General features: G+C 27.3%; 1 protein-coding gene and 1 long non-coding RNA gene across 4 annotated transcripts; both read right to left on the minus strand.

Moving 5' to 3' along the window:
- Nucleotides 1-12,796: 12,796 nt before the first annotated feature.
- On the minus strand, nt 12,797-18,917 carry LOC127266419 (ureidoglycolate hydrolase). Of its 3 annotated transcripts, none has more exons than XM_051296664.1 (12): nt 18,620-18,905; nt 17,892-17,977; nt 17,447-17,521; nt 17,135-17,263; nt 16,407-16,531; nt 15,486-15,710; nt 15,274-15,376; nt 14,446-14,537; nt 14,193-14,255; nt 13,576-13,816; nt 13,428-13,468; nt 12,802-13,142 (listed from the first exon to the last, which is right to left on the minus strand). In XM_051296664.1, exons 1-12 carry the CDS (start codon nt 18,779-18,781, stop codon nt 13,045-13,047), a joined length of 1,440 nt encoding a protein of 479 aa, XP_051152621.1. In that variant the 5' UTR covers nt 18,782-18,905; the 3' UTR covers nt 12,802-13,044. The 3 variants fall into 3 exon arrangements, with proteins under 3 accessions (XP_051152620.1, XP_051152621.1, XP_051152618.1); XM_051296661.1 differs by having other exon boundaries at nt 12,805-13,142; nt 15,486-15,682; nt 16,445-16,531; nt 18,620-18,917; XM_051296663.1 differs by lacking the exon at nt 17,892-17,977 and having other exon boundaries at nt 12,797-13,142; nt 18,620-18,914.
- A 468-nt stretch (nt 18,918-19,385) lies between these two features.
- Nucleotides 19,386-19,920, minus strand: LOC127266623 (uncharacterized). Its single transcript, XR_007842181.1, has 3 exons — nt 19,826-19,920; nt 19,570-19,761; nt 19,386-19,505 (listed from the first exon to the last, which is right to left on the minus strand). It is a non-coding gene; the product is annotated as an uncharacterized LOC127266623 (long non-coding RNA).
- Nucleotides 19,921-20,012: the final 92 nt, after the last annotated feature.

Consider the following 20,012-nt stretch of genomic DNA (forward strand, 5'->3'; position numbering starts at 1 on the left):
TTACATGATTAAGTTAGACATAAAGCGGGGGGTCGTGAAATTACATCTTTGCCCTGGAGAGTGGAGGTAAAAATATTTGAATTTTAAATGGTACAATCCCTCTTGTTTTTTATATTATAGTACTATGATTTGTATTACTTACTCAATTTTTTAACAAATTATTTATTTTTTTATTTTGATTTATTAGGCGAATCATGTGTGGCAGGTGACTGAAGCGTCGGATTTGAACCCATAATTTCATTCCTAGACCACCAGGCCATCTCTTACATGTCGTGCGTCGGATTTGAACCCATAATTTCATTCCTAGACCACCAGACCATCTCTTACAGGTCGTGTTTGTGTCAGGTTAAGCCACGAGGATAACAAAAAAACAGTCGATCCGAACCCGACCCGAACTTGAAATTTAACTTGAAACCCTAAACTCGAACACGACATGAATTCTTTTAAGTTGACCTGATTTGGTTTCAGGTCACTCGAAATCTGAACAAATCCAATACGAACCCGACATGAAACAAACCCGAAATTTTTTTTAAAAAAAGTTAACGTAAAAAAATTTAAAATAATATAAATATTATAAATTAAAATAATAATAAATAATTTCAGGTTAATCTGAACTACAAAACCCAAAATCTGATCTGATTTTTATATTTCGGATTATCAAGTCAATCCGAACATGATACCAATTTTTTTCGTTTCGGATTCGGGTCGACCCGATTTTTTGCAAACCCGAACCTGAAAAGTTTCATGTCAAACATGTTCGGTTTTTCGAGTCAGATTTAATTTTGACACCTCTAATTCATATTCCATATCAATATAATATAATATTAATATACCTTAAACTTCATACAAAAATCAAACAGATATATACTTAAAGGGACCAATGGAGTATTATATTTATATTTTTTCTAAATCATAACTCTATTTTTTTTTACGTAAATTTAATCATAACTTCTTCTTTTTTTTTTTTCTTTTTTTTTTCTTTTTTTTAAGGGTCCTTCTAACTCATCTCCAATTACACCTATGTCTTTGTTAAATAAAATTTGTTTGTATTCTATTTTATATATAATTTTTTTTCATAATCTTTTAAATTTATGAATAGCACCAAATATTTTATTGTTTTTATATATTTAATTTATTAAAATATCTTAAATATTATTCAATAAATTAAATTTATAAATTTTTATTATTTGATCATACAAAATAACAAATATTTTTTTAGTTAAATAAATTGAAGTTTTAATATTATTAAATAATATTTATGCAAAATATAAATAAAAAATACGAGTATATAATATCATTTGATTAAAAATAATATATACAATATAAAATTAAAATATAAATATACAAAATGATTTTTTTTAAATAAATAATAACATAAAATTCAAAAAAATAAAATAAAAAAGTAAAAATATAATTTTAAATAAATTTTAAAATAAATAAAATAAAAATCGTCATCTCATAAGAGAGAATGTCCTCTTTTATGAAAAGAATTCAGTCTCACCGTCTCATTTGAGAGAGTAATGGTTGCAAAAATGAATGGTGAATTGCAGTAATCTATCCTACAAAAAGTTAAAATTGCTTATAACTCTCGTCCATGTGGTTTCAAAATTCAGCGTAAAATCTCCCTATACTTTAAAAATTGCATGGTACTCCATTATACTTTAAAAAACGTTGCATAAAACCCCACCACCATGAAACTTTCCTCGTGTGATAAGAAGATGATTTCCTATCTATATGTTTTGCATGGCAGGGGGATTTTATGCAATATTTTCATGCAATTTTTTAAAGTAAAATGGGGATTTATGCTGAGTTTCGAAACCACAAAATGATTTCATGCAACATTTTTTAAAGTATAAGGGGACGTCACACAATTTTTAAAGTAGATGGGGAATTTACGCTGAGTTTCGAAACCGCAAGGAAGTTATGGGTAATTTTGCCCTACAAAAATAATAAAATTGCTAGTCGAACAATTTGTTTACTAACACAAGCCTTTTAGTACATAATTAGGGATGGCATACCGTACCGTACCGAAAATACCGGTCGATACCGATACCATACCGAACTTTTCAGTATGACTAAAATACATACCGGTACTGTACCGAAAGTTATAATATACCGAATTTCGGTATACTGAAATTTTCGGTACGGTACCGGTATATACCGTTTATACCGAAAATTTTAATTTCGATATGATACCGGTATATACCGTTTATACCGAAAATTTTGATTTCGATAGATACCGGTATATACCGATTATATCAAAAATATAATTTTAAATTTCAAAATAATTAAAAATAATAATAATAATAAATATCACTCTTCTCCACCACAAAAATTTTATGAAAAAACCAATAAATTTTCAATAGTTTACATATTTTTTTGTTATAATTTTAAAAAATATTATTTATATTAATAATTAAATTATTTAATAAAAATAATATTGGTACGGTATCATACCGAAATACCAAACTTTCCGAAAATTTATACCGATACCGTACTAAAAACTTCGGTACGATATCCATACCGTACGAAAATTTCGGTATTTTCGACACGATATGGTACGATAAATCGGTATTTCGGTATGTTCGATAAATTTATCCATCCTTATACATAATATTTCATCCGTCTTATTTCAATTGTCTCAATTTCTTTTATTTGTGTCCGTCCCACTTCAATTGACACGTTTCTATTTTTTTTTAAAAAAATTTTACTATATCAAAATATATTTGACAAATATAAATTAATTTAATTAATTTTATAATATATAACATCACATGTGACCACTCAAAACTCTTTTATTTTTATCTCCCTCTCCTAAGTAAACAAATATTTTTATCTACGTTTATAACTCTTTTTTTATATATATAGAATTAAGTTATCTTAATTATAAATAAATAAATAAAATGATATTTATATTACATATATAATATTGATATAGAATATTTAGAATATTTAAATACATATTTCAAATTCATTTAAATTATAGTATACTATATTAATTTTTATTTAAAATTACTAACAATGTTACTTATATAAAAATATTTATAATAATGGTTCTATTTTTAGATAGATAGGTTTTTTTAGGTTTGTTGTGAGAAACTGTATTAAAAATATAAAATATATTATTTTAAGTTGAATATTTGATTTTTTAACTTTTTTTTAATATGTAAGTTTCTTGACCTTTTTTTTTTTAAAATAACTTTTTTGTAGATTTATTATTATTTTTTAAAAATTACAATTGAAACTGTGTTAGAACAGAGCCATAGCAAATAGATTTTTAGTATAAAAATATATGAAAAAAACGTTTCATAAAACTTTTAAATGACTAATTATTCATGTTATCTAAAATATATAATAATTTATTTATAAAATATTACATTCAATTATTATTCTAAAAAATATATATATGTGTTTGGTTGTGATTTTATTTTGAAATTCTATTATTAACTCCACGAGCTACTCAATAAAAAATATATTATTTTATTTTACAAAAATTTATATCAAAATATTATTTAATAAAAATTTAAATCAACATCAAATTAAATAACATAAACAAATACACTCCAATTATATTTAGAAGATGTTACCTATAAATTATTTGAATTATTTTAAAATAATATCTTGATTTGATATTTAGTGAATGTTCCAACATCAAATTTAGTGAATGTTCCAACTCATTTTCAGTAAAAATAATTATATTTAAATATCAAAATAATTTTAATTTTTATAAAAAATATTTATTTCATTTATATTTGTTAAGAAGGAAATAGGACAAATTATTGTGACAAAATTATTGCATAAGGGAGGATGTGGTGTGGGGCCCATAAGCCTCCTCATATATATCTTTGATTATTATTGATTAACCCTTTTGATAAAGTCCTTATACCTTCTTTAATTAGTTCCCCACCTTTTATTTTTATTTTTATTTTATTTTATTTTATTTTATTTTTATTTTAATAACCCACCAATTAATCAATCTTAATTACCATTACAAGCAAAATAATACTCTCTCAATCTCAATACAATAGTTTTGTTTACAACTTTTTGTCCGTTCCAAAACAGTAGTTTTTTTTTTATAAATAATCATATCACCGTAAAACTATCCCTATTTTTTTCATTTGTATTACACAATTGCTACTATTTTTTACACTAATACACTCTCGTAAGGGAAAAAAAAACCTTTTATTCATATTTTTTACCAACTACCAATATAATATCAATATTTTTCTTAAATCCCGGAATGAGCATGATATGTTTGCTTGGTTGTCTCTGTGTGTTTGTTTGTTATTATTATTATTATTTTGTTATATAACGTATTACTATGTATTTATAGGTAATTTTTTATTTTATTTTATATATATATAATTATAATAATCTACATTAATTTTTTTTATTTAATATAGTCAATATAATTTGTATTTTTATTTAGAGTATTATGTCAAATTAAATTATTATTTATTTAACACCAAATAAATATTCCAATTTAAATATATAGTTTTAATTAATTTTTAAAATTGATCATTTATTTAAATTTTAGCGGATATTGCATGGTGTTTATTTTGTTTTTTTTACAGGTGCATTTTTATAGTAAGTTTGAAAATTGATGTTGATAATATAAAAAAAATAATTACATTATTGTTGATGAATAAATATATATTACATATTATGTATAATTATGTATATATTTTTTTAATAATATATGTTGAGATTGGTGTCCGTACAAATAGTTGAGAAATATTGGAGATGTGTTTTTTTTTTTTTTGTTTAAAAACACATTTTCTCGAAATTTATATATTTCTTTAAAAAAAAATTATAATATATTACATACCTCCATTAATTTTATATTATTTACACAATTTTTTATAATTTATCTAAAAAAAATCATTTCAAACTATTTCATCAAACAAATAAACCCTCACGTACCAAAAAAAATAAAAATAAAAATAAAAAATAAAAAATTTGTCACTTCCTTAATGATTAATTTATAACGTTACAATCAAATACTCCCTCAATTCCACGTAATTTATCCCAAGTCTGTTCCACATAATTTGTCATTTAAAATATGATTATCCACTTTAATCAAATTTTAAGTTTTAAATTTTATAATTTTTTAAATCTTAATTAAACTATTTACTTATCTTAATCTTAATTTATAATTATTTTTACTAAATAAGTAATTATTTTTACTAATATATTTCTTAATTACCTACTAATTATACTTTACCTAAATTTCCGTAACTACACACACCCAAAATATATAGGACGAAGGGGTCGAAGGGAGTATGATTTGATAAAAAAATATGTTCTCTTTTATATTTGGTTTTGTAGTTTGATTTTATTTTAAATAATTATTAAATAGTTTGATTTTATAATTAAATTCATCACAGTTCAAATTATAAAAAAATACAAAATATACAAATAGTCACACCATCAAGTCATTCTTTACAGGGATCTATTTATGCTTTATTAATATGTAACAGAATATGATGTGTAAATTATTATCATACAGGGTAAACTGTTTTTTTTAGTCCCGTAACTGGACCCCTTATCATTTTATTCCCGTAAGTGGAGCTTGTCGCAAATTAGTCCCATAAGTGAAAAATTTTCGCTATTTTAGTCCTCCGACGCCGGAGACGCCCGCGTGGCTCGCCGGAGGTGACGTGTCCGCCAGGTGTCCCGCCAGATCAGCGACACCTGCGGACACGTGAATTTATTATTTTTTTTCAATTTTTAAATTTTTTTTTAAAATTAAATCAAATTAAAAAATTTAAAATATATAAATAAAATTAAAATAAATTAAAAATAAGTTTAAAAAAAATTAAATAAATAAAAAATAAATAAAAAAATCCACATGTCCGCTGCGCTGACCTGGCTGGCGGCCACGTCACCTCCGGCGAGCCACACGGGCGTCTCAGGTGCCGGAGGACTAAAACAACGAAAATTTTTCACTTATGGGACTAGTTTGCGACAGACTCCACTTACGAAACTAAAATGATAAGGGGGTCCAGTTACGGGACTAAAAAACAGTTTACCCTATCATAAATTATCGACTTATATGTTATATTTATATTATATTAACATAAATTATGTGTTATCTATTTATTTGTTACGTATTGTTCATATATATTTGATATATTATCAGAAGGATGCTAAATAATACTTCATCCGTCTCTTAACAATCTATCTATTTTTTTATTTTGGTCCGTCCCATAAGTAATTATACTATCTACCTAACATTACAAATATCCTTTTAATTTACAATATATTACACAAATATCATTACTTTTATATCATACAATACTAATAGGGTTAATTTAGTTTTTTTACCTTTATTTCTGCTTTATCTCAATATAATACTATTATTTCTAAAACTCCGTGTAAAAAACAAATGAATACATAGATATGGGACGGGAGGAGGATCACTTACGAATTGAGTAATAAACACCGGATGAACAAACCCTATGACTCAATTAACTTACGACTTTTTATTTAAATTTTTTTTCATCATACGCTTTGCTATTCTTATAAAAATAAGTATTTATTTTTATAAATATAATATTTATGTTATTATTGAAATCCAAATTCTTGTAAACAAGCTAATGTATTTGCTTTTGCACTTTTATTTATTTTATTTTTTTTTAAAAAATAATTGTTTAATATACTATTTTATTAAAAAAAAAATAATACTATATTTTTAATAGAAATAAAATGATAATATTACGTAATACTCTCTCCATTTTAAAAGAATAATCTTATTATCATTTGGGGTTGTCTACCTAAATATTTTATTTTCATTATAGTTTATATGATATGTACTGAAGCATTAATTTATCTTTATTTTAATATTTATTTATCAAAATATAAGCTCTTTGACCCAATATTTTAGATGAAATAATTTTTTTATTTGTGGTATGAAAAATTGTGTCAAAAACATAAAATATAATTATTTTATATTGAATATTTGACTTTTTGTCTTTTTTTTTTGTAATGATTTATTGACTTTTTATAATGAGTCTTTGAAGTTTTTTTTCTTTTTCTTTTTTTAATTTTTGTATAAAATATTGTATTTATTATTATTATTATTATTATTATTATTATTTTAAAATCGTAATTAAAAAATAATATTTGAATAACATAACAATTATTTCATATAACTTCATTTTTTTTTACACAAGCATACTTACTAATATATATATCTATATATATATATATAGAATAAATAATATACTCCTTCCGTCTCAATACAATACTTTTGTTTACTATTTTTGTCTGCCCCAAAATAATAGTCTCATTTCTATAAATAACCATATCACCATAAAATTATCATTATTTTTTCATTATTATTACACAATTGCCACTATTTTTTACACTAATATATTCACAAAGGCAAAAAAGTCATTTATCCTTACTTTTTACCAACTATCAATGTAATATCAATATTCCTTAAATCACGTGCCTAACACAACAAAATTATACTTTTGAGACAGAAAGAGTATCTAACATCATAAAATAAAATAAAATAAAGAGAAGTATATAATACAAAAAATAATGTAAAATAGAAGAAGGTTAAAGTGCTTTAGGTACACTTGCAACATGAGAAAGGACAAAATTATTTTTTTATTTTAACACTAATCATAATATAATTTGTTTGCTTAACTTTAAGTTATTCCCTCCATTTTAACTTATTATGTCTTTTTCTTTATTATTATTATTATTATTATTTTTATTGGTCATTTTTTAAAGGGGCTTATTTTGTTTATGTTTCCTACCCAACAATTATGATTGATTGGTTGATTTAAATTTATTTATTTATTTATTTATTTGAAAACTCAAGTTACATCTCTTTCATCTAACATAGAGAATTCATAAGGCTTTCTTTGCCCATATTATTAATTTTAATTTCTTACTACATATATTAAAAAAAAAAATTATTAAAATAGTTTATTTGATATATATTTTTAATTTAAGATACTATGACTCCATGAGTGTGTTCACGTAATATTTTGAAGATATACAATCTTTAAATGTAAAAAATAGAGAATTGATATATAAAAATTTTAATAAATATATTTTTCAATTATACTACGTGATTTTAGATTTTAAAACATAATTTATATTTTTTTTAAAAATAAATTAGAAAAATTTAATAAAAAAAATAGGTTTTAATTAGCATGTCATTTTGGGTAATTTAGACAATTTAAAAGCACTTTCAATTTTATTACACCAATATATATATATATATATTTAAAAATAATTACTTTATAAAAATTTGTCTAAACATAACTACTTCTATTTATGCTTCTAATTTCTGCTTATTATTATTATTATTTTTTTTTTATTTTTTTTATTTTTTTTAATTCTATCGAACTATTAACACTTCAATATATATATATATATTAAAACCCATCACTATAAGAAAATATCAATTTTGTAACGAAGTTTTTTCGTTTCTAAAACCATTTTTCCGTTACTAATGATATTAGAGACGGAACTATGGATGAAATTACGTTAACTACGTGAACATTAAAAACGAAATTCCGTTACAAATATTTTTATTTTTTTTTTGTGCGTGTATAATGAAACTATATCAATTAATTTTCAATGTCTATATAAAAGGGTTTAATGAGGTTTACCTAAACCTTAAACACACACTCATACCAACCATAACTAATCCACTCCATCCTATGAAAAGTATTATCAATTTGTTTATCTTTTGTGTTTGATTTTTTTATTTTGGCTTTGTATTTTTTTTTTTTTATTTAAATAGATTTGATGTGATATTTTATAAAATATGTATATATATATATTTCTACATAAATTTGTAAGATTGGCGTGTCTTGATTTGAAATTATTATTATTTTTTTAATAATTAATCTATATAAGTTTTGATAAAAGTATATTATATTATCACTCAAAATATGACATCAAAATATTATTTAAATTAAATACAAGCTAAACAAACCCCTAAAGATTGTATAGTACATCATATGCATGCTTACATGGTGGTATAACATTCTTTTAAATAAGAACTTGTGAGATTGAATATTAAAATAAATAAATACTCCTTCCGTCCCCCGACAAATTATCTATTTTTTTCATTTTAATTCGTCCCATAACAAAGTATCCATTTTATTTTCTTAGTAATTGTAATATCTACCTAACATTACAAATATCCTTACAACTTACAATATATTACACAAATTTCATTATATTTATATTACACAATACTAATAAAGTTATTTTAGTTATTTCTACTTTATTCATACTATATCCCAATATAATACTAATATTTCTAAAATTTCGTGCAAAAAAAGCAAATAGATACATAGTTATGAGACGGAGGAGTAAATAAATGAAAAATAGGGATTTATGTAGGAGTTTATGTAGTTTATAAAGTTTTAGATAAATATTTCTAAACTATTTGTTTTCAAATAAGATATAAAGTTTTCTAAATAAATAATTAATTAATCTTTCATTTTATAATTTTTGGAAACAAATTATTATATGATTTTTATGAAAATTATAAAAATAAATGATTGATCAATTATTTATTTATTTTTTATTCAAAAAAATTATTTAAAATATTTTATATTTTTTATTTGTATAAAATTTGCGTAATTTAAGTATTTTATTATAATCAAATATCATTTTTGGACAAGAAGGTATTTCGTGCAAACTTTACATTAACACAAGGAGATTTTACGCAATAAATAAAATACGGAGTGTTTTGTCTATTTTTACTAAAACACGTAAGGTATTATATAATTTACCCTAAAACAAATTCATAATTTGGAAATACTCTTTAAATATTTTTGGAAGTTTTTCTATAATGCACTTAGTGAAGTGATAAAATATACTTAATATTTATTTGTAAATATATTAGCAAGTAAAAAAATAAATATAAAAATAATATATATATATATATATATATGCAAGTGGCTATAAAAAGGATAAAGGTTCATTTCCTACCAACCCAAAAAAAGTTTATCCAATTCAAGTGTGGTATTTGGTAGATAATATTACATATATATATATATATATATAATATTTTGTTGCTTTTGTTACTATTGTATTTTGGTTTTTATAATTTTGGAATTGGTTGTTGGCCAACCAACACAACTCTTTTTGTGAGCTAGCTAGAGCAACACAATTACACTAGAACTACAATGGAGAGAATAAATAGAAATATTAAAAATTTAATTTAATTTTGAAAATGTGTTTTTTCAGAAGAAAATTGTTATAATCTACAAACTAGGAGGTTATTTTTTCAGTTCTATTTTTTTATTTTTTATTATGACGTGGGCCGCATCCGCTATCCGAAAGTACGTACTGGGTGAACTTCCGGCCGAACCTAATACCCTACAATATTTTCAGGTGTGTCTATAAGATTATAATACATAGTTTTTATTTATTAAATTGTACGATAAAATAATACAATATTTATTTTAATAGATCATTGTATAAAATTATAATTATTATTATTTTTTTAAAAATACCCTTAATTATATGACATAGCTTATGCTAAATTAACTAGTAATAAAAGACCAAATAGTCTTTTTTACATTAATATTACTTTATACTCCGTTATTCTAACTTTAACATTTATATTTACTTTTTGTAAGCAAATTAAGAAATATTAGTATTTTAATAATAATAAGTATATATAATAGTATAAAAATCAAATTATCTTTACTTTCTTAGATATATATATATATATAACGAAGTGATAGTAAAATAATAAATAGGTGTAAGAAAATATTAGTAATTAATAATAGAGTTCACAATTACTAGATATATATATATATATATAAACGCAGATAAAATTAGAAATATGTGAACAAAAATGGACAGAGAAAGTATTAATTAATTCTACTTAAAAGAGGAGGATTAATAATTTATATAAGGTGAATAAAATAAAATTATCCATCGTATAATCATACAAAATAAACATACACTCGATATTGTATAGAATTCAATAACATTTTTACTTTTTCTCTATTATTTATTCTAACTTAATATATATATATATTCAGTATTGTATAAAATTCAAACTTTTTCTGTATTATTTATTCTAACTTAATATATATATATATATTAACTTTAGGAACTAACTTATCATGCAATTCATGATTTTTTTTCGTTGTTTCTTTTTTTAAACAAAACAATTAATTTTTTTACCATAGATCTGTTTATTCAATATTTTTTTAATGGAGCAATTCCCCATAAATATTATTAAAAAAAATACAAATATACACACATTAATATAATATATATACATTAATTTGTTTTTCTTCTCAAAAATATTATCTTATATATTTATTTTTTGTTCTCACATGTTACATATAAAATTTATTTTTTATTAAAAAAAAATCACATTAACTATCTATTTATATCATATCAAAATAAATTTATAATATAAAATATTTACTATATATAAAAACAACCCAAAGCCAAAATCAAAGAAATACAATATTTTTCATAAAAAAATTTACATTAACAACTATTTAAATAAAATGACACTATCAAAGCCAAATCCAAACACACCAACAAAAAGTAATTCAAACCCCGAATTATTTTAAACATGTAGTTAATCTTTTATCTTAATAATAATAATAATAATAATAATAATAATAAATTTGAAGATAGTTATATAATTAGTGAAGATGAGCATAAATTAGAACATAAGAAAGAGATGAAATGTCATTTAACAAAAGAGAACAAATGCAAATTCCAATTGATCACATCAATTAATCTTCAACCCTAAGGGAAGCATCATACCTATTACATTACTTACTATTATAGCTTTGGACCCATTCCACAACATCATTATTATTAAGATAATTTACATCACACCAACATAATTTTGTATAAAAATCATCACTTTTCAATCTAACTAAGAAATTATAGGTTTGTTTATTTTGATTTCAATCTTTGACTTAAATAAGATTTTCATGTAATATATTTGCAAATATATATATATATATATTTATTGAAAACTACGTTAATTGAATAATAATATCTTTTCTTCGAAATTAAAAGCAAACACACTCGGTCATATTTTGTAAACTCTAAATATAATATGCAATAATGTATTGTTCTCCCAATAATTTTTTTTTTTCGACATGATTCCCAGCTTATATAATACACATATTTTATAGTCTCACGAAAAATTAATGCTTAATATAAAATATTATTTACACAATTATCTGTACTCCACATAAAAAAAAATAAAAAATACCTCAAATCAAAATACTAAACAAACAAACCCGTAATTTTTCATAGAGAGTGTATTCACTCAAAATTGCATATTTAACTAAGCAGAACTGTCCATCTCAATTGCTAAAATTAAAAGCATTTTTTTCCCACTCCTTTTCAGCTGATCAACTACCTTTTTTTTAGCTATGTCAAGAATGATGTGTTCAAACAATTGAACTAAATTTGAAGTAATACAATCCTATAATAAATAATACAATTAGATCCCAACTCAATGCAACTTTGGCATAATAATAATGTTCTTTCTAAAACTAAAAAAAATATATACATTAAAGCATTGCACTTTAAATTTAAATACAATAAAATAACATAAATCACACCTATGGTTTATGAAAATTACATAATACATTCTATTGTTTTAATATTGCGTCAGACTCCTTAATAAAAACCCTACGTTTAACTCGGCTGGTGAGTTCATAGTTATGGAATTTTTGAATTACCTCCGCAGCTAAGGAGCATGTAAAGCAATCACCGTTAATTAATACAAAAAAAGAGTTAAATCGTGTAGCATTTGAAACTATAAAGAGTCTCACACAATTTTAATTATATTGTTTTGCCTTTAAATAATACTTTCTTTCAAAACTAAAAGTGTTCCTTAAAATTACTAAGACAAGCCTTCACTGATTCAAATAAATTACAGTAACAACTCAAACTTTACCCCTCAGGCAATAACTTCATATATTATTTGATTAAATAGTGTACTAATCAAAGAGGGCAATGCAGATAATCAATCCATATATATATATATATATATATTCATACATACCACTGTTAGGACAGAGAGAGTTTGGCAAGAGTCAGTGCTAAAACTTTCACTCCATTTGCAATGTCTTTTGGTGCAGAAAATTCTTCAGGCTTGTGGCTGTACCCTGCAGCTCACCAAAATTATCAAAATGAAATGCAATCCCAAATGAATTTTTCAATAATGTGTTCAGATTTCCAGCAAACTAGCAAATGTAGAATGTCTTAATTGTATTTTTTTGTCAAGTGGAATTGAGTTATGAGTGCCTAAGCTCAAGTTTCAAATTAAGCAGAAATGTTTTCGATCTTGTGCTAATTTTTTGAAAGTTATTTAAACAGAACTCAACATATAATTGAAGTTTTAGATGATAGAGGGCAAGGATTTGTGCAAAATAAAAAGAAATTGGACATACCTTTGTGGCACGGGATGAAAATCATGCCCATTGGAGATATCCTGAAAATGAAATATGAATATCACACACGAAAATGTTTTACTGATTCCCATTTGTAATATGAAGGGTTTTATGGTCATGAATTGATGAATGGGGAGAGATTTGTTACCTGGCCATGAATAGGGAATCGTGATATGCTCGGCTGATCATCTTTTTGTAAGGCAAGTTCAGTTCCTGACAAGCTGTTTCTGTTGCCTTGATGATCGAGTCTCCAGAAAGCGCCGGTGGATCTTGATTCACGATGGTAAATTCCGAGAGCTTCACATTACGAGCTTTGGATATGCTAAGAGCTGATTGATGAATTTTATCAACTACATCATTCCGCCTCTTTTCATCTATGTCGCGTGTATCTAACATGCGCACACAGACAACAATATTGTTAGGAATATTTGCAAACTTCACAACCAATGCCATAATAATAACCTCTTGATTTCATGATAATATAATTTTCATTAGACAACTATATCCTTAAGAACACAATTATATTATGCAAGTTCTATTAAAAATCGTTTTTATTGCACCAATAATAATCAGAATCAGTTTTTCCTTTTTTCAAACACCCTTTACCACTTGAATTTTTTTCTATAAGTTGAAAAACATATCTTTTTTCGTAAAAACTTAATCAATTTATTTCAATTTCTTTGTCATTAGGATCGGCTGCCGTCTCTTAGCCGTAGCGCTATTGATAAACACATAGTTATCCAAAACATAATTAAAAAAGCATACCAATCTCAACATGTGCCTTGCTTGGAATGCTGTTTATCGCGCCCGGATGCAGCTCCAGAATACCTTGTAAATGCCATCAAGTTTTGGAACCCATGAAATCCAATAAAAAATGTTTTAAAACATCGTAATAATTCTACAGCTAGCATATGGAAGAAAAGAGCAATTTATTTGATCTAGCTGCTCAGAGTATAACTAGTTTTTATTCTTTATAATTCCAACAAAATGCTATGTAGATAGTTAAGGTTCTATTTACCAACTGTTCCAACAGTGTCTATTGATCCAGATTCCAGTACATGCTTTTCCACTGCAAGTGCTAACTCAGCAGCAGCCAACCCTGCATCGTTCCTGTTCCAAATGATTTATGCACCAGTCAATGATTGTGTAGTGACCCCTTCACATAACATTAAAGAAAATAAGACACACATACAACAACAAAAAAATTGTTGCAGATATTATCAAGTTCCTATTTCTGCTGCTAAACACTTACAAGAAACAAGTTTCAGGTAACAGCATGCTTCCTGAAGCTTATTCATTTCGTTCAATAATATTCATTAAAGTTTAAGTTTGAATTAAATTTTTATATTTAAGATAAAACAACCAGCTGCGAGATCACTCTTGTATTCATTAATTTTTTACAAACACCAACAATCAACCTGTTTTCTCATTATGAATTTCCATGCAACATCTTTAGCCGGTGCTTCTGGTTTTAACTTTATGTGCATATTCTGGTTTTAAACGGAAGTAAAAAAAGCAAAAAAAACAAACAAAAACAAAAGCTAAAACTCCCAAATCATATCATAAAGATTAAGAAATAAATGAACGCACTTCAAGAATCCGACTTTTAACAGCCATAAAGTGGCATCCAATTAACATTAGAAGATCCAGGATGGCATTGTAGATTTACTCTAAAATACCAATTAGAAATATTTGCTTTGTGTGATTTTGCAGTTATAGAGCTAAGAACACTAGAAAAGTAGAAAACCTCTACATATTTTCTCCCCAACAAAAAAGAAGTGAGATACACATTTAGCAAAAGTACATATTTCTTCTGCAACAATTTCCTGAGATAAAATAAAAATACCTCTTTGGCATCAGAACAGCTCCAGCATGGCCTCCATTGCCTTCAAAGTCTACTTTGATGCTAGCTGGAGCAGCAATTGCAGTGACAACACCAATTGGCAGAGCTATATAATAATACAGAACAGACTTAGTCCATTATCCAGTGTGACAAAAATTAGTTTTCTGTAAAAAGTAAAAAATAAAAATAAAAGACCATCACATGACTTATTTAACCTTCCTCTTCCAAAATGGGGCCTTGCTCTATATGCAATTCGATGAAAGCATAGTAGCTTCCTTTTTCTAGGAAGACACTGGACAAATCCTTGTTGGGATATCCAGCATTATTAGCAGCATCAAAAAACGATACGTTCTGACCATCTACCGTAAACTTTAAATGTTCCACGAGTTCTCTACTTCCGGCTAATAATCGGCTGCAAAGATCCGAATGAGCTTCAAACACTTTTCCAGACACAGGAGAAAACAGAGGAAAATAAATAAATGAAGATTAGGATGTAAAATAAAGGAAACAAAAAAAAGGAAGTACGACAATAAGGGAGTGAGTTTTGAAATCAGAATTATTTCCAATAAACTGAACCTAGAAATTCTAAGATTATTAATAATATAGAATAGAGTTTGTATTTTTAAAATTTTCTTGGATTGAATAAAAGTTTGCTTTTTAGATCATAAATCCCCGGCTAATATCTAACAAATTTTAAGCAAAATTTTACCTTCTAAGTTTGATTTTAACAGATTTCGTTATTTAAAATATCATAATGAACAATTGATATAAATTCATATTCAGATTTGATTTATGACTTTAAAAATTCAGAACGTAATTTTGAATAAATTGAGTACACAAAAATTGTTTGAACTTGCAAACCCCCAGATTAAGAAAGAAATAGACTGAAATAAAAAATGTGACTTGGAAAGTACACATGGTTAATAAAATTGTTCGTGCAAGACTATGTATAAGAGATTGTCACCAAATGTTTAGGATGTAATTTTGTTCTTATTTTGTGTTTCGAATAATAGATGTTGGATGTAACGTTTTGTATGGAAGGTATATATAGGCTATGGTGTTTTTGTAGGAAAAGAAATAAAGATACTAAAACAAACAAAGAAAAAGAAATAAAATGAAACTCACAACAAACACACCCTTAAGAATCATGACTGAGACAATATAAGGTTCTGACCTTCCCAAACAGCTTATTCCAAACCGTGTTGGCTCTTCCGAGGTGAACATGATTACCTCCAATGACCTCTTAGGCTTAACTCCTAACCTGTTAAACATCAATTTCCAAGTGAGATGAAAAGAACAAGTTATTGAATAGTTGAAATCCGTCTGGAACTATGAATGTCATTTCAAAATTATAAATGACGGCATCCAACAATCTCAAAATAGCAGATGTAACATCAACCACATGCTGCTTTACTTTACGAAACAGAACAACACACAATCATCTCTAAAGGCATCTGTATAAGTAAAAAAAAAAAAAAAAAAAAAAGAAGCTATTTTCAGTTTTCTTTGGATTCTGATTAAAAATATATATAAACACACACACACAAATTCCCTCAGGGTGATATACAGAAGCAAAACTTCTGAAGGCAAATATAAGGCTCCAATACGTGTTTACGTGTGTAATATCACCTCATGTTTTGGTTTCTCTTCTTTTCAAAGCATGTGCCTAATATGAACTGAATGAAAAAGATATAGGGATTTTAATGCAGAAAGTGTTAGCTAACATGTGTGAATACATTTTGCCTGTCATATAGACATACATTTTGCCTGTCATATAGACATCCATTTTCTGTTCTCGGGTTATGTTCACTGATTTAAGAACATTAACAAATACAACACATTGAGAATAATACTGCCTGTTCACCTCTTGAGTAGATTAATGGCTTCTATTGCACCCAAGACTCCTACAACGCCATCATATTTGCCTGAATATGGTATGGCATCTATATGAGAACCTGTAGCAACAGGAGGGAGGTCGGGCTCTGAACCAACCCTGTGTAAAAAGGTTTACATCAGAAATAAGCAATTAACTTATTGTTGGCCTAATGTGGGGTTACGGGATTAATGTTTGTTAGTTTGCAATATTGAATGTTGCAAATAGACACTTAGGTAATATAAAATCAAGTATTTTTTGTTTTTTTTTAACAAAAATGATCAAACAGAACCTGTTTCTCACCATCGACCAAAAATGTTCCCAACGGAATCCTCTCTAACCACAAGACCAGAACGGCTCATTAAACTCTTGATGTACCTGTCATTGATGCAAAATGCGATTAAGGGAATCGTATTCATTTTTCACATTATAAGAAATACCAAAGCAATATAAATATAAGACATGCAAGCTTCCAACACCTATAAATTAGACAAGAGCATGCTGCAAAAAAGATTATGTTACATACAACAACAAAACCAAAAAAATCAACGAATCAATATCAAATGCCAATTCCAAATTATAGTGAAGGATGGCAAAATTTTGTACACAGCATTTGCACAATCAAGGTTACATCCCCATCTCCAATCTCCTCTTGTATCCTCCTACCATGTTTGTTGCAGTACAAAACCTCAATATAATTAGATTATTACAAGTAAATATAAAGAGGTGAGATCCTCTCTCACTGTACCTCCTTGCAAGAACATCCTTTTCACTATAGAGCACCCTTGTAACTGAAGGTGCAGGTGTATCCGAGAACATGGATAATTCGTCAATCTAGAATATTGCAAGACAAATGTACCATGTCACTAACTTCAACCATATGCAAACCTACCTAGATAAATGTAATACAACCAATCATTCACAAGCTCCATTTCTCACACAAGATAAATAAAGAACAACTCCTAATCGGCCTATAGTATACTTTCACAATGTTTACATTTTTTTTATTCTTAAGTACAAAAGAAATGATTAACAGGCCGATTGCTACCCCCTCTGTTCATAATCAAATTTAGCTTTACTCAAAAACCTCTTTCACAAAACCATATAATCATCCTACTTGTTCGTTCTAGTGGGGGCTAAGAGTTCATCGCCTGGTACAAACAAAATTCATGATTTGGAAGCTATTTTACACACCCAATACTATTTGAAGAATCTATTATTCTAAAAACCATTTTACACACTCGAACACTATAAATCCAAAACTTCGAAGACAGACAATGCGCCGCAAGACTAAAACTGATCTTTTCAAAATAAAATTTATCATCAAACAAGCTATCAATTTAACGTTAATTATAAAGAACCACAGCCAAAATCCAATTCCAGTTAGACCAAACTATAACCAGAAAAATAATAATAATAAATAAAAAACAAACAAACAAACAAACAATGAACATAAGATTGGGCAAGGATGGATACCTGTCCCTGAAGGGCTTCGATGTCCACTGAAGGCGCGGAATCATCAAAGTCCGGCCGGGGAAGTCGGTACCCTGAAAACTCCTCCATAGTTTTGATTGTGGGGTCGCTCTGAGCTGAGACGAGCGCGAAAGCAGCATACAGGCAAAGAAACAGAGTGGCCATGGAGAGAAGTCGGCAGATTTTGGGTGGGAGTGGGTTGCTGCAAGGCTTTAGGGTGGCGGACTGAAATGTTTCAGTTATCGAAATATGCTCATATAGGTTGGCGAATAGCAAGATGACCAGTGTTCTTCAGTGTTCAGTGTCGAACTGCAATTATTTATGCACTCAAAACATTTTATATATATATATATTTATTATATCATATAAATACGAGTTTTGTACGATCTGCCACTTGAAAAGTCTATCTTGCCTCTCATTTCAAAAATAACAATTTAGCCCTTAACCTACCCTTGTACGTTTAATACGAGTTTTGTACGGACCTGCCACTTGAAAAGTCTATCTTGCCCCTCATTTCAAAAATGACAATTTAGTCCTTAACCTACCCTTGTACTGGCTTGAAAAGACGAGATTGTACGGATCTGCAACTTGAAAAGTCTATCATGCCCCTCATTTCGAAAATGACAATTTAGCCCTTACTCTACCTTTGTACTGGCTTGAAAAGACGTTTTGGAACCGTCGCCAGCAACCTCCCGACTTGAGGACTTCCCGTCCTGACCACTTTCTGTCTTGAGGACTTCCCGACCTGACCACTTTCCGTGTTGAGGAACTCCCGACCTGAGGACTTCCGGACCTGACCACTTTCCGTCTTGAGGACTTTCCGACCTAAGGACTTCCCGTCCTGACCACTTTCCGTCTTGAGGACTTCCCGACCTAAGGACTTCCCGTCCTGACCACTTTCCGTCTTGAGGACGTCCCGACTTGACCATTTTCCGTCTTGAGGAAATCCCAACCTGACCACTTTCCGTCTTGAGGAAATCCCGACCTGAGGACTTCCCGACCTGACCACTTTCCGTCTTGAGGACCTCCCTACCTGAGGACTTCCCGACCTAAGCACTTCCCGTCCTGACCACTTTCTGTCTTGAGGACCTCCCGACCTGAGGACTTCCCGACCTGACCACTTTCCGTCTTGAGGACCTCCCGACCTGAGGACTTCCCGACCTGACCACTTTCCGTCTTGAGGACCTCCCGACCTGAGGTCATCCCGACCTGAGCGCAAATTTTTCTACTTTTCTGCCCGACTTCGGGTCCTACCTTCGTTCAAGACCCTGCTATCCTTATTTTTATTATTATTATTATTTTTTGTGCGTAACAATTATCAAAGTTGAAATTTATTGTACACATCGGCGCGGCATCGCGCGCGCCGGGTTCTAGTATAATTATAAACTAAAGGTGT

This window comes from Andrographis paniculata, unplaced genomic scaffold (assembly GCF_009805555.1).
Source record: "Andrographis paniculata isolate CXL003 unplaced genomic scaffold, ASM980555v1 Contig76END, whole genome shotgun sequence".
NCBI classification, from domain to species: Eukaryota; Viridiplantae; Streptophyta; class Magnoliopsida; order Lamiales; family Acanthaceae; genus Andrographis; species Andrographis paniculata.